A 13,810-nucleotide genomic window follows, 5' to 3' on the forward strand; every position below is an offset into this window, starting at 1 on the left:
GCTGTTATGTATGCAAAACACCCAATCAGCTCAGAAGAGAGTCTGGCGAGTGGGGTCTCCTCTGACACAACAGCTGACCTAAGCAGACTTTTATGCTAACCACAAGGTGAAGGCTTGATTGTTCTTCTGCTAGAGCAATTAAAGAAACAGTTGCCCTGTTTGGGTGGCCTTTAAAAACCTAAGAATAGCCTGGCTGATAGATCAGTCCAGGAGCCCATCTAGTCCAGCATCCTGCTCTCACAGTGGCTGCCCAGAATGTCTGTGGGACACCTGCAAGCAGGACTTGAGCCCAAGGGCAGCACTCTCCCTTCTTGTGATTCCCAACTGCTGCCTCAGACCGTGGAGGTTGAGCATAGCCATCGTAGGCAGTAGCCATCAATAGCCCTCTCCTCCTCCATGAATTTGTTCAATTCTCTTTTCAATCCATCCAAGTTGGTGGCCAACTCCTGTGGGAGGGAGTTCCATAGTTTAACTATGTGTTGCATGAATGACTTTCTTTTACCTGTCCAGAAACTTCAAGCGTTCAGCCTCAGCTTTGGCCTCACACCTGTCCTTTGACCACAGCAGGGGTGGCGGTAGCTTTGGGGCGGAGGAGCGTTTGCTTACCTGCAAACCAAATGGTCACAGGAGATGCCAGGAAAGCAAAGGAAGACCACCACCACCCCTCTGGTTGCTAGGCAACCATAACACTCTCTTCTCCCTGCATCCAACTGTCAGACAGAGCTGAAGGAAGGGGGCGGGGACAGAGGGGGATTATAAAGGTAAAGGTAAAGGGACCCCTGACCGTTAAGTCCAGTCGCAGACAACTCTGGGGTTGCAGCACTCATCTCGCTTTACTGGCCAAGGGAGCTGGTGTTTGTCCGCAGACAGCTTCCAGGTCACGTGGCCAGCATGACTAAGCCGCTTCTGGCAAAACCAGAGCAGCGCACAGAAACACTGTTTACCTTCCCGCCGGAGCGGTACCTATTTCTCTACTTGCACTTTGATGTGCTTTCTATTCTGCCTTGGACAGACCACAGCTGGAGTCCTGTGCCTAGCTCTGAGCATCATAATTTAAGGAGGATATTGACAAGCTAGAAAGTGTGTTGAGGAGGGCAAGCAAGATAGCCAAGTGTCTGGAAACCAAGCCTGATGAGCAACAGTTGAGGGAGTTGGGGATGTTTAGCCTGGAGGAGACCGAGAGGTGATATGATAGCCACCTTCAAATATCTGAAGGGCTGTCCTTGGGAAGATGGAGAAAGCTTGCTTCCCTCTGCTTCTGAGGAGGGGAACCTGAACCAATGAATTCAAATTGCTAGAAAGGAGATTCTGATTAAAGCTTTCTAACAGCAAGAGCTGTTCGACAGTAGAACGGGCCGCATGGGAAGGCGGTGGACTGTCCTTCCTTGGAGGTTTTTAAACAGAACTTAGGCAGCCACCTGTCAGGGATTCTTTAGCTGTGGTTCCTGCATTGCAAGGGGTTGGACTAGATGGCCTTTGGGGTGCTTTCCAACTCTTCGGTTCTATGATTTGATGATGGTCTGGGCACATTGAACAGTGGGGAGGGCATGTTCTAGGCCCCAAGCCACAAAGATTGGGTCTGCAGAGGAGGAGGGGCTAGCCCACGTGTGGCATTCTTCATCATTACATTTCTGTCCCACCTTTTTCTCCAAGAAGAGCAAAGTGGGGCCCATGGTTCTTTCCCCATTTTATCCTCACAACAGCCCTGTGAGGTAGGTTAGGCCGAGAGGCAGTGACTGGCCCCCAACGCCACCCAGTGAGCTTTGTGGCCGAGTGGGGATTCGAACCCTGGTCTCTCCCAGGTCTTAGTCTGGTGCTCTAACCACTACACCACCACTGCCTCTCACTCTCGCTCCCTCACGGTACCAAACCAAATTGTGCATGGACACCTGAGATAAAACCTTCCATTAGGCACTCAGGATTGCTCTCTCTCCTCAAAAAGCCTCCTAGATCCTTTGAAATGCTAAAAGCCCTCCTTCCTCAAGGAGGTGGACTGGGATGAGAGGCTTCTGCCTCCTGCTCCTCCTTCCTTTCCCCTGAGAGGGAAAAGCGTTCCCTGCTGTGGCGATTAGCTCAGGCTCCAGGCTCACCTCCGCCCTCGCCTGGGAATTCAAAACAGGCAAGAAGAAGAAGGGGAGGGCAGCGGCTTGTGGAGCTGCTCGCTGGATGACTCATCCCCCAAATGGATATCTCTCTCTCTCCTTTCCCTGCAAAAAAAGCCACGCTGCTGCTATTAGATGGAACCCCTGATGGGCAGAACTAACCCTGCTGGGGGGGCCAAGCCCCGGTATCCCTGCCTTTGCAAGGGAGCCCATCATCATTTCCGGAAGGAGGCATCGCCATCGCTGGGGCGGGGGGGGGGGAGAGAGAAGAAGAACTGAAGGCAAAAGACACAGGCTCAACTGGCTGATTCCAGCCCTTTATTCATAGACTCATAGAACTGTTGAGTTGGAAGGGACCCCCAAAGGTCATCCAGGCCAACCCCCAGCAATGCAAGAATCACAGCTAAAGAATCCACAACAGGTGGCCACTGAACTCTTTAAAAACCTCCCAGGAAGGAGAATCCACTACCTTCCAGGGAAGTCCATTCCGCTGTCGAACAGCTCCTGCTGTCAGAGAGTTTTTCCTAACATTTAGTCAGAAACTCCTTTCTTTGCCATTTGAATCCACTGGTTTTGGTCCTCTCCTCTGGAGCAGCAGAAAAACAGACTTTCTCCATCTCCCATGTGACAGCCCTTCAGATATTTGAAGAGGCCTGTTTCAAATGCAGAAGAGAAGATGGCCTTTGGGGTGCTTTCCAACTCTTCGGTCCTATGATTTGATGATGGCCCGGGCACATTGAACAGTGGGGAGGGCATCTTCTAGGCCCTAAGCTACAAAGACTGGGTCTGCAGAGGAGGAGGGCTAGCCCACGTGTGGCATTCCAGAGCAGGGGTCAGCAATTTTTTTCAGCAGGGGGCCGGTCCACTGTCCCTCAGACCTTGTGGGGGGGCCGGACTATATTTTTTGGGGGTAAGAGAACGAATTCCTATGCCCCACAAATAACCCAGAGATGCATTTTAAATAAAAGGACACATTCTACTCATGTAAAAACACGCTAATTCCCTTACTGTCCACGGGCCGGATTTAGAAGGCAATTGGGCCAGATTTGGCCCCCGGGCCTTAGTTTGCCTACCCATGTTCCAGAGCCATGGAGAAGAGGCCCCTCACCCCAAATCCTGGCAGAGAGCATGAACAGAGCCCCCCCCCCATACACACAGCAGTATTAAGAATAGATCCATCTGGTTTTGGAGCTGGGGTGGGAGCCCTGCAGATATTTTGGGCCAAACCATCAAGGGCTTTGCAAACCATGACAAACAACTAGCCCAGAAACTCCAGAGGCAACCAGGGTAGAATTTTGAGGCTGGTAGCTGGACAATCCCACCTCCCTGGCCCTTCTTATTACCTGGCAGCCACGTGCATTTCCCCTTGATAGGCACTTGTAGGGTTGCCATATTTCAAAAAGTAAAATTCCTGGCATTCACGACATCCACAAAGTTGCTGAGATTACTTTAGGAAACCAGCCAAATTGTTGAGCTTTTTATGCGAAAAAACCCAAACCTTTGAGCGAACCTCCCCCAATAACGTACTGACGTTGAAGCTTTCAGAGCTGTTTCCGCATTGCCATACACCTGGGTTTCCCCTGACATTTTGCCAATTCAGCAAAATTCCCCCCCCCCCAGATGTCATTTTTACACCCCAAAACCGGGACATGTCAGGAATTGTCCTGATGTATGGCAAGCCTAGGCACTGGCTATATTGTAGGGGATTGGATGAGATGACCCGCGGGGTCCCTTTCAACTCTACTATTCTATCATTCAATTATATTATGCTGCATCCAATTAATTAAAGGTCAGCCTCCATGCCAAGGATCATTTTCTGGCTGTGGCCCACAGCTGTATGCAATCAGGTCCTTGCAAGCAACATTAAAAGTAATTTTCTGGGCGTTCGCCAACATGCGGAAAGTGCCCAGCTGTGGACATCCTGAGAGCTGAGCTGGGCAGGCATTTATTCAGGGGCTCTGCAATGCAGCTCTGCCCCCATGGAAAGGAGCCCCATGTTCAAGGCTTGGGTCTCATGAGAACGTAAGAAGAAACTGCTGGTTCAGGCCAATGACTAATCTAGTTGATACGATACAATGATCTTTATTGTTATTGTCCCATACAGAACAACAAAATTGAAAAAAAAACTACATCAGACATTCAAAAACCCACAAGCCTGCTATCCCAGCCTGGTTAGCCCCTAAAAACTCTGATACCCCATAACTGAATACTCACATAGAGACTACCTTGCACTGTGTTTAAAACCAAAATCACATTTGGATAGAAACTGTTTCTCAGGCAGCTTTATAACCCTGTACCTTCTTCCAGAAGGCAGAAGCTGAAAGAGATCATTTCCGGGGTGCGCACTATCCTGCGCTATCTCTGCAGCTTTCTTATGGCACCTGGAAGCATAGATTTGATCCAAGGGGGGAAGAGTGCACCCAATTATTCTCTCCGCAGAGCCACTTCCGGGCCTGCCCCAGGAGGTGGGGTTGCGGGCCTCACGCCCACCCCACGTGAGCGGGGGCTGGCACCAGCCCCCGCGAGAGCAGGGGATTCCCCGTCGGGGCCTGCCCCCCCCAGCCAGCCAATCAGCTGGTCGGCTGGGGGGCGTGGCTTGCCCTATTTAGGGCCAGCGCGGAGGGGGCTCGCCCTCTTTTCGCCGGCTTGCCCCCACGTTTTCCCACCCTCCCTCCCTTTAAGTAGGTTTAGGCTTAGGCAGGCCGTTGACATTGCTATGGACTTCGGTCTGTCGCCGCAAGGGGCATGGTAGGAATTTTTCCCAATTGGCAACTTCGGGCCTTTTGGTTTTTCACCTACCTCGTAGCAACCCGTCACAACTTCTCGGCATTGGCGGTAGGCATTGGTAAGAAGGGGTTAAGACGATGTGTGTGGGGGAGGAACGCCATCACCTCCCCCCAGCGAGTGAAGGGTGGTCCGTTAAAGGACCCCGGGGGGCGTGGCCCTGTCCGAAGCCTATGGAGGTGTGGGCCAAAGGCACGCCCCAGAGCGGTGACCCGGGGGAGCTCCTAGTCGACGTGCCTCGCGGGAGTCTCCCCCGATATAAGGTTAACCCTTCCCCGTGTCTCCAGCAAATGGGCTGGAGCCGGATAGTCGTTAGGACCAGTGCCTATGCCAATGCCTCTCATTCCTGAATTCAATAAAGTTGTGGCCTAATTCGCCCAATTAACCTTACATACGGTGTCTTGTGTCTTTATTTATCCTGGTGGGGGCGGGAACTCGCCACGCAATCTTTACAACCCTGGACAGCATTCTGTCTTCACACAGCATCCTCTTCACACAGTGGCCAGCCAGAAGCCCCAGTGGAAAACTTGAAAGCAGGATGCGATCCCTCTCCCCTCCTGTGGTTTCCAGCATTCAGAAGCATTACTGTCTTGACTTTGGAGGCAGACCATAGCCAGCATGACTAGTAGCCATTGCCAGGCAAATTTGGGTCTCCAGCTGTTTTTGGACTACAGTTCCCATGATTCCTCGCCACTAGTCCTGCTAGCTAGGGATGGTGGTAATTGTAGTCCAAAGACCAGCCGGTTTGGGGACTCAAGTTTGGGAAACACTGCTCTATAAGAACAAAGGGGACTGCCATGACTGTAACATGGGATCTCCCTGCTGAGTACTGTGGGGAAATCCTTTGCCCGTGAAGTTCTCAACAGATTACAGTCACTCACTGACAGGGTCTATCCTGAGTCATAATGAGGCTTTAGAGCTCAGAGGTTAACAGTCGACATAATTTTCTCACTGCAGCAGCTGCAGGAGGAATGCTCAGAGCAGAGATGCCCCTCATACATCGCCTTCATAGACTTGACAAAGGCCTTTGACCTCAACAGGCAAAGATGGCTCTTCACATCATTCAACAAGATTGGATGTCCACCTGAGCTCCACAAGATGACCATGTCCTTACATACCCTTGCAGAGGGGTGGGCAGCCAGGTCCACTTGCTCTGAGCCTCAGAGGACTCAGCTGGCTGGGGAGCCCTGCTGGACTTACGCCAGGGGTCAGCAAACTTTTTCAGCAGGGAGCTGGTCCACTGTCCCTCAGACCTTGTGGGGGGCCAGACTATATTTTAGGGGAAAAAGGGGGGGAGAACAAATTCCTATGCCCCACAAATAACCCAGAGATGCATTTTAAATAAAAGTTCACATTCTGCTCATGTAAAAACACACAGATTCCCAGATCCAGCCAGATTTAGAAGGCAATTGGGCCGGATCCAGCCCCCAGGCCTTAGTTTGCCTACCCATGACTTATACCATCATGCCAAGAACAAGCCTCCCATCCCAGACCTCAGGCAAGGTCTGCACTGGCCTGCTTACAAGAGGACAAGCACTCTCTCCGTGCCATGCAAAATTTTATAAACTCTCTGGTGATTTCCAAACTCTCATCTCAGGACCATCCAGACTTGGCAAGGATGCTATTCTGCATTACAACAGGGAGATGGGGGGGGGGCCCCACAAGCACATAATGGGCTTCTTAATTGCAGGATATATATTGCGGATGGGGGAGGGAGAGACTTCAGGGTCCTTATCACTGCTAAGGAAAGGATGATAGTTGTCCTATCCTTTTTCAGTGCTTAATTTTTACCATTGACAAATTCAGTGGTACCTCGGGTTACATTCGCTTCAGGTTACATACGCTTCAGGTTACAGACTCCGCTAACCCAGAAATATTACCTCGGGTTAAGAACTTTGCTTCAGGTTGAGAACAGAAATTGTGCTCTGGCGGCGCGGCGGCAGCAGGAGGCCCCATTAGCTAAAGTGGTGCTTCAGGTTAAGAACAGTTTCAGGTTAAGAACGGACCTCCGGAACAAATTACGGTAAGTTCTTAACCCGAGGTACCACTGTAAGTCACAACTGAATCCCATGTTCCCATTGGTATCTGTCAGAGTGTCGGACTAGGACCTGGGAGAGACCAGGGTTCAAATCCAGCACTCTGCCATGAAGCTCACTTGGTTACCTTGGGGAGCCAGACTCTGCCTCACAGCCTAGCCTACCTCACAGGTTTGCTGTGGGGATTAATTGAGATGGGGGGAAGAGCCACGTACACCGCCTGGAGCTCCTTGGGGAGAAAAAGGTGGAGCTCTCAAGGCAATAAATAAACACTAAGAGAGTATGTGGAGTCTCCTCCCGTGTCTTGAACACGGGGAAGAGGCAAGCAGAAGTCGGGGAGGGGGAGGCTGAAGTTGTGATGGAGAGGCCTCATTCTGCTCAAACCTGTGGAGCTAAAAATAGACCTGGCAGCAACGGCGCATGCTGAGGAGGGGAGAGGGAAGCACCGGAGAGAATGTCAATGAGCCGCGGCTGACGCAAGGAGTGGCTGCGTTCTAGAGCACAGCGCCAACTTCCAGGGTGACATCAGGGGCTAATTCGGGTGCTGGTGATGCAGCTTCACTCCCAGTTCAGAGGGGGCAGGGAAGGAGAGGGAGGGGGAAGAGAGGGGAGGAAGAAAGGAAAGCTAAGCACCCCTTCTTTTGTCCCTGGCAGGGCCTACGACAGAAGGGGGAAAGTAAGGGGAAAGGGGGCATCCTCTACAATTTAGTGTGGTGGCATCTACACTTTGGAACTCCCTGCCTATTGAAATCAAGCAGGCGCCTTCGCTGTTCTCTTTGGGGCACCTGCTCAACACATTCTCATTCAGACTAGTTTAGAAAGCTGGTATGAATTTTGACCCATTTTATTCTTTTTGCATGCTTTAAGCTACTGCAATTTTCTCTCTCTTTGTTGTCTCATTTTGTCTTTTTGTACACTGCTTTGAGGTTTGTTGGGTTTTTTGCAATCAAACAGTGTATGAATTGAATGAAATAAATATGTTTTATGTGGTTCTTCACAAAATGTAGTATTTCACTTTCAACAATTCGGATGAATGGGCTTCCTCCGTGAACCAAGCATTTCCAGGACTTCCTGGCTCTGTGTGGACATTTGCTCCTAACAAGTGCCCTGCTAGTTCAGGCCATCTGGCCCAGCATACTGACCAACCAGCTGGCCCAAAGCAAAGCCCACAAGCAGGACTGAAGCAGAAGACCACCACTCTCCCCTCCTGTGTCTTCCAGCAACTAGTATTCAGAAGCATCCCTGCTTCAGATGATGGATGCAGTGCATACCCATTGTGGCAAGTAGCCATTGATAGCCTCTCCTCCTCCAAGAATTTGTTTAACCCCCTTCTAAAGCCATCCACGACATGGGTGGCACTGTGGGTTAAACCACAGAGCCTAGGACTTGCCGATCAGAAGGTCAGCGGTTTGAATCCCCGTGACGGGATGAGCTCCCGTTGCTCGGTCCCTGCTCCTGCCAACCTAGCAGTTCGAAAGCATGTCAAAGTGCAAGTAGATAAATAGGTACCACTCCTGCGGGAAGGTAAACGGCGTGGGCTGCTCTGGTTCGCCAGAAGCGGCTTAGTCGTGCTGGCCACATGACCCAGAAGCTGTACGCCGGCTCCCTCGGCCAGTAAAGCAAGATGAGCGCCGAAACCCCAGAGTCGGTCACGACTGGACCTAATGGTCAGGGATCCCCTTTACCTTTACCTAAAGTCATCCAAGTCGGTGGCCATCACTGCCTCCTGTGGGAGGGAGTTCCACAGGTTAAGTCTGCACTGCATAGACTTTATTTTGTCTGTCCTGAATTTCCCAACATTCAGCTTCATTAGATGTCCAAGCGTTCTGGTATTATAAAAGATTATGCCCTGCACAATTTCATGATTTTTTTTAAATTATGCTGCTTCTCACTCATCTAACAATCTAGGAATCTAGACAGACTGCCTGTGGGCCTGAAGGCTCTATAAGAGCACCAGAAGTGTCCTCTCCGGATTAGGCCAATGGCCCTTCTCATCCAGCACCCTGTTCTCAAAGTTGCCAACCAGATGCCCCTTATGGGAAACCCACAAGCCCAAGACCCACCCCCCTCCATGGCTTCTAGCAACTGGTATTCAGAAGCATTGCTCTGCCTGTGGAGGCAGAAAGCATTGACATCATGACTAGCAGCAGCCTTCTCGGCCTCCGTGAACGTGTCCAATCCTGTTTTAAAATCCTTCCAAGCTTCTGGAGAGGGTGCAAAGCCCGTTTAGCCATTGCAAGCGGCCCATCGACCTTCCCTTTGAAGGCGGCTGTCAAGGGAGACACAAAGGAGGCTGCTCAAACTCCTTCGGGATGGAGAAGGTCACAGACTCTCCAGAAGCCCCACGCCTCATTTTCTGCCTTGGGCAGACAAGGCGCCTCCTTCAGAGCTCGCTCCGCTGATGGACACAATGCCAGCCAGGAGAGAGAGAGAGAGCGAGCTGAGCGCCACTGGCGTCTAGCCAGGCCGCCAGGCTTCCAAACACCCTGAACTAATGTTTATTTTCCCAGAGCTATTTTCTCTCTCCCGTGCAGGGAGGCGCCTGCGCAGTGGGCTCCCTTCAAATATCACCGCTAGTGCAGGAGGCAAGATGCCCAGCAGACGGTGGCGGGAGGGGGCGCTCAGGAGCATCACCATTGCAGCGATGCAACTGGGGCAGTGAGATACAGAACGAAATTAAATGTTATTTGGGGGTGGGGTGAAAGCCACAAGGAGACAAGCCCCAACACCAGCACTGGTGGAAATCTGAGCCCCCCCCCCCATGGTGCTAGACTCCCATCCCCCATGGCCATTGGCCCTGGGGCAGAATTTCCCCCCCTGAATATCAGTTACCGGAAACCATGCGAGGGGAATCATAGAACTGTTGAGCTGGAAGGGAACCCAGCGGCCATCTAGTCTGACCCTACGATGCAGGAATCAGAATCCCTGACAAATTGTCATCCAATATCTCTTCAAAATCATCCCATGAAGGAGTGTCCACCACCTTCCCAAGGAGCCCGTTCCACAGCTGAATGGCTCTTACTGTCAGAAAGTTCTTCTTAATGTTGATCCGGAATCTCCTTCCTTCTCAACTGAATCCATCGGTTCAGGTTCTCCCCTCTGGAGCAAGAGAAAAGAAGCTGGCTCCATCTTCCCACGTGACAGCCCTTGAGATATTGGAAGGTGGCTGTCATGTCACCTCTCTTGTCTTCTCCCCAGGCTAAACACACCCAATACACCTTATTCCTCGTAAGGCTTGGCCTTGGCAATCTTTGTCAGCTAGCTTAGAACTAGAAAACTTTTCTATCATCAACTCGGTTGACCTCGTCTGCACACGTTCCAGCTTGTCAATATCCTCCTTAAAGGGTGGTGCCCAGAACTGGATACAGGACTCCAGGTGTGGTCAGACCAAGGCAGGAGAGAAGAGAGAGAGTTGCTCTTATACTCAAATCCTGTTTTGTGTCCCAGAGGCATCTAGTTGGCCACTGTGGAAACAGGATGCTAGATGGGCCATTGACCTGATCCAACAGGCTCTTCTTAAGTTCTCAGGATGTAATCTAGCAACTTCTGGTGGGCCAAAGGTAGAAACCATCCCAAAACATAGGGAGACAGAAAGCACTAAATTTAGCTGTGAAACCCCAATTTGATATGGCGATCAGGGCAAAGGATCCTCCATTTCTTAAAGAGTCTCTCCCCATCCCCGCTACCTCCACGACTGTTCAGAGGCATCGCTGTTCTCCCTCTCCAGCCTAGAACTGCTTTTTACCAAACCCTGAAAGATTCAGGGATTCAGACTTGATTCTACCACCAAAATCAGGAACAAATCCTGCAAATGCTGATAAGGTTCCACTTTTCCAACCTCCCCATTCTGCCTTTTCTAGCGGGGGAATATATGCCCCTCCAACAACTCCCATCACCAGCAACTCCAGCATCACCATCCCTGACCACTGGCCATGCGAGCTACTGTGATGGGCTGGAGGGGGAGCCTGGCAACTATTCACACTATGAGCAGATCCGCACCATACATTTAAAAAACATCAGGTGCACATTTAAAGCCCTTAGCAACATGGGACTTGTTTACCTGCAAAATCTCCTCACCCCATATACACCTACTTAACAATGTCAATCAGCAGAACTGAGCAGTGTTACAGCTGCCACATAATACCTATTCCACATTTGTAAGCAATTGATCCTTTAGTATGGCAGTTCCTGCCCTATGGAACTCCCTGCCTCTTGACAACAGGCAAGCGCCTTCACTGAACTCTTTTCAGCTAAAAACAGTCTGTCCAGATGTTTAGGAAGTTGTTGAGAGTCTCAATCTGTTTTTAGTCTATTGATATTTTAACTTTTTGAAAGTTTGAAAGTATTTGTTAGTTTTTCTTAGTGATTATATATATATATATATATATATATATATACACACTGCTTTGAGGGTTGTTGGGGTTTTTTTTTTACAATAAAGCAGGGTATAAATTTTATGAAATAAATATAAATAAAAATGATGCCCCAACCTGCAAGAATCATGGTAACTGTAGTTGCCCCCTCAAATGAGTTTTGATTCCTACCATTCCCAGAATTCCTTGGGGGAGGTCATGTGATTTAAATGTGTGTGGGGTGCGCATTAAAGGTGGATTTGCCCTAATGGGCAGACCAGCAGCCAGTTTGGGGCCTTTTCAAAGGGAGGCTGGGATTCACAACTGCATGGGATGTGCTTCGCAGCTGGGCCACAAGAGGTCCCCACATGCAGCAGCAGCAGCACCAAGTCCCCAGGGTTTCCCTGTAGAGCTGAAGGCAATGCAATTAACCTGCCTCCTATTAAACCATCTTAAAAGTCTTTAAAATTAAATCAACCCGCAGCACACACTAGAGGCTTTGGCCCTGAGCCCAGCAGTGGGCGGAGGCTGGCAATCTCCCCACCCCCCCAGTGAGTTCCAGTGGGAGGTAGGAGAGAGTAATTGCTCATCAGTCCACACCCTCTGCCATCTCCAGTCAAAACAAGCCTTGCCATTTTATTTCCTAGAGGGCTTTTATTTTTTATTTTTTTTATTATTATTAATTTTTTAGAAAAATTTTCTTTTACAGATTTAAATAACACATTCACATCAACCATAATGCCAAATTTCTTTTGGACTTCCCCCCGCTCCCTCCACAATCCTCATAATTTTATATTTATTTCACATTTCCTTTATAGTTGTATTGCCAGTTAATTAATCTTTACAACTCTTATCCCTCCCACAATACCCTTTCTCATCACAAAGCCTCTTTAAATCCAACTAGCGTTGTCTGTTCATCACAAATATTTTCCAGATAAATCGTAAACTTTCTCCAGTCCTGTGTGAACTTGTGATCTTTCTGGTATCTAATTTTTCCTGTCAGTTTGTCTAGCTCAGCAAAGTCCATCAATTTCCGTCTCCATTCTTCCAATGTTGGTAATTCTTCTTGTTTCCATTTTTGAGCCATTAATATTCTTGCCGCAGTCACTGCTCCTAGAGGGCTTTTAAAAACCCAGAACAGCAGTGGGGCAGAAAGAGAGGGGGTCGGAACGTGGCAAGGGGTTTCCGTGGGGCTCCACTTCCTTGGGTGGGCAAATGTGGTCCTCATTGCCTTTTAAGAACATAAGGAGATGCTCCCGGATGAGGCCAATGGCCCAGCATCCTGTACTCACTGCAGTCAACCAGCTGCCCCCAATGGAAAACCCTCAGCCAAGACCCCAGCACAAGAGCCCTCTCCTCCAAAAACTAGTATTCAGAGGCATTGCTGCATCTGACTGTGGAGGAGGGAAGATAGCCACCATGCCTAGTTGACAGCCATCTCCATCCTCCATGGATTTGTCTACCCTAGGGCCGGCCCACCCATGAGGCAAGATGAGGCAACTGCTTCAGGTGACAGCATCCACAGGAGTGGCAGTTCCAGCTTCCAATGAATGCATCGCCTGGCACTGCTTCCACGGTGCCAGTGGCCGCACACACCTGGGAGCCCAGATCTGCTGCCTTCTCAGCAGCGCCACCACCAATGCTGTCTCCACAGCAGCCCCTCTGTGAATAGGAGGCCCTGTTTGTCTCCTCCCACCACCTATTTCTGAGAATCTTTACCCGCCACTCTGGTTCCTGGTGTAGATCTCCACCCTGCCTTCTTCCCTGGCTGTTTTAAGGGAGCATCATTGTGTGGTGCCAAAATGCCTTGGGCTAGCCCTGGTCTAACCCTCTTTCAAAGCCATCTAAGTTGGTGGCCATCACACTGCCTCCTGTGGGAGGGAGTTCCACAGTTCAACTCTGCTCTGCGTGAGTTGTTCTTCATTCTTGTCCTGAATCTTCCAACGCCCAGCTTCGTGGGATGCCCGCGATTTCTGGTGCGATGAGAGAGGGAGGAACATTTTTCTCTATCCACTAGAGAAAAGCTGGAGAATGCAGGAGGGGAAAGGGCTCTTGTGCTGCTTGCAGACTTCCCCTGATAGGCATGGGGGGGGGCACTGTAAGAACAGGATGCTGGACTAGATGGGCCACCGGCCTAATCCAGCAGGCTCTGCTCACGTCCTTAAGATTTCGAGTGCATTTGCCTGTGATGGAGTTGGATACAGCAGGTTGGGCAGAAGGTGGTTTGGTGGTACATCATTGCAGGTCAGTCGCACTCAGGGGCAGAACTGCAGAGCTTCCTTTAGCAGCCATCCTTACCTGCCTGTCTAAAGGGAAGTGGAATGCTGCCTGGGGTCTGTCTTTGGAGACGGGGGCTGCTGCTCTTTCCCCCTTTCCTCCTCTTGCCTCTCTTCATCAGGCAGAAACTCATCTGTGTCGACCAGTGAGAGGGAAATGACCCCTTTATTCCGGTTAAGGGTTTGTGGCCAGAGGCTCAGCAGACTTCACCTAGGGACGACTGGTGCAGCTTAAGAACATAAGAAGATCCTGCTGGATC

The 13,810-nt window shown here is 50.3% G+C and overlaps 2 protein-coding genes across 5 annotated transcripts in view; both read right to left on the reverse strand.

Moving 5' to 3' along the window:
- Positions 1-13,810, reverse strand: part of KIAA0753 — a 128,959-nt gene that overhangs the window by 89,794 nt on the left and 25,355 nt on the right. The window lies entirely within an intron of this gene.
- Positions 1-13,810, reverse strand: part of PITPNM3 (PITPNM family member 3) — a 70,248-nt gene that overhangs the window by 52,175 nt on the left and 4,263 nt on the right. Inside the window, exon 2 of one of the 4 annotated variants that reach the window (XM_079954497.1) lies at positions 13,573-13,684. The exons of 1 other annotated variant lie outside the window; for it this stretch is intronic. In XM_079954497.1, coding sequence (XP_079810623.1) covers positions 13,573-13,684 — 112 coding nt within the window. Of the gene's footprint in view, positions 1-502; positions 526-606; positions 658-13,572; positions 13,685-13,810 lie in introns of those variants that run through there. 2 more of the 4 variants (XM_079954499.1, XM_079954500.1) reach the window with 2 other exon arrangements.

This window comes from Podarcis cretensis (genome assembly GCF_951804945.1).
Source record: "Podarcis cretensis genome assembly, chromosome: 15".
Classification (NCBI taxonomy): Eukaryota; Metazoa; Chordata; class Lepidosauria; order Squamata; family Lacertidae; genus Podarcis; species Podarcis cretensis.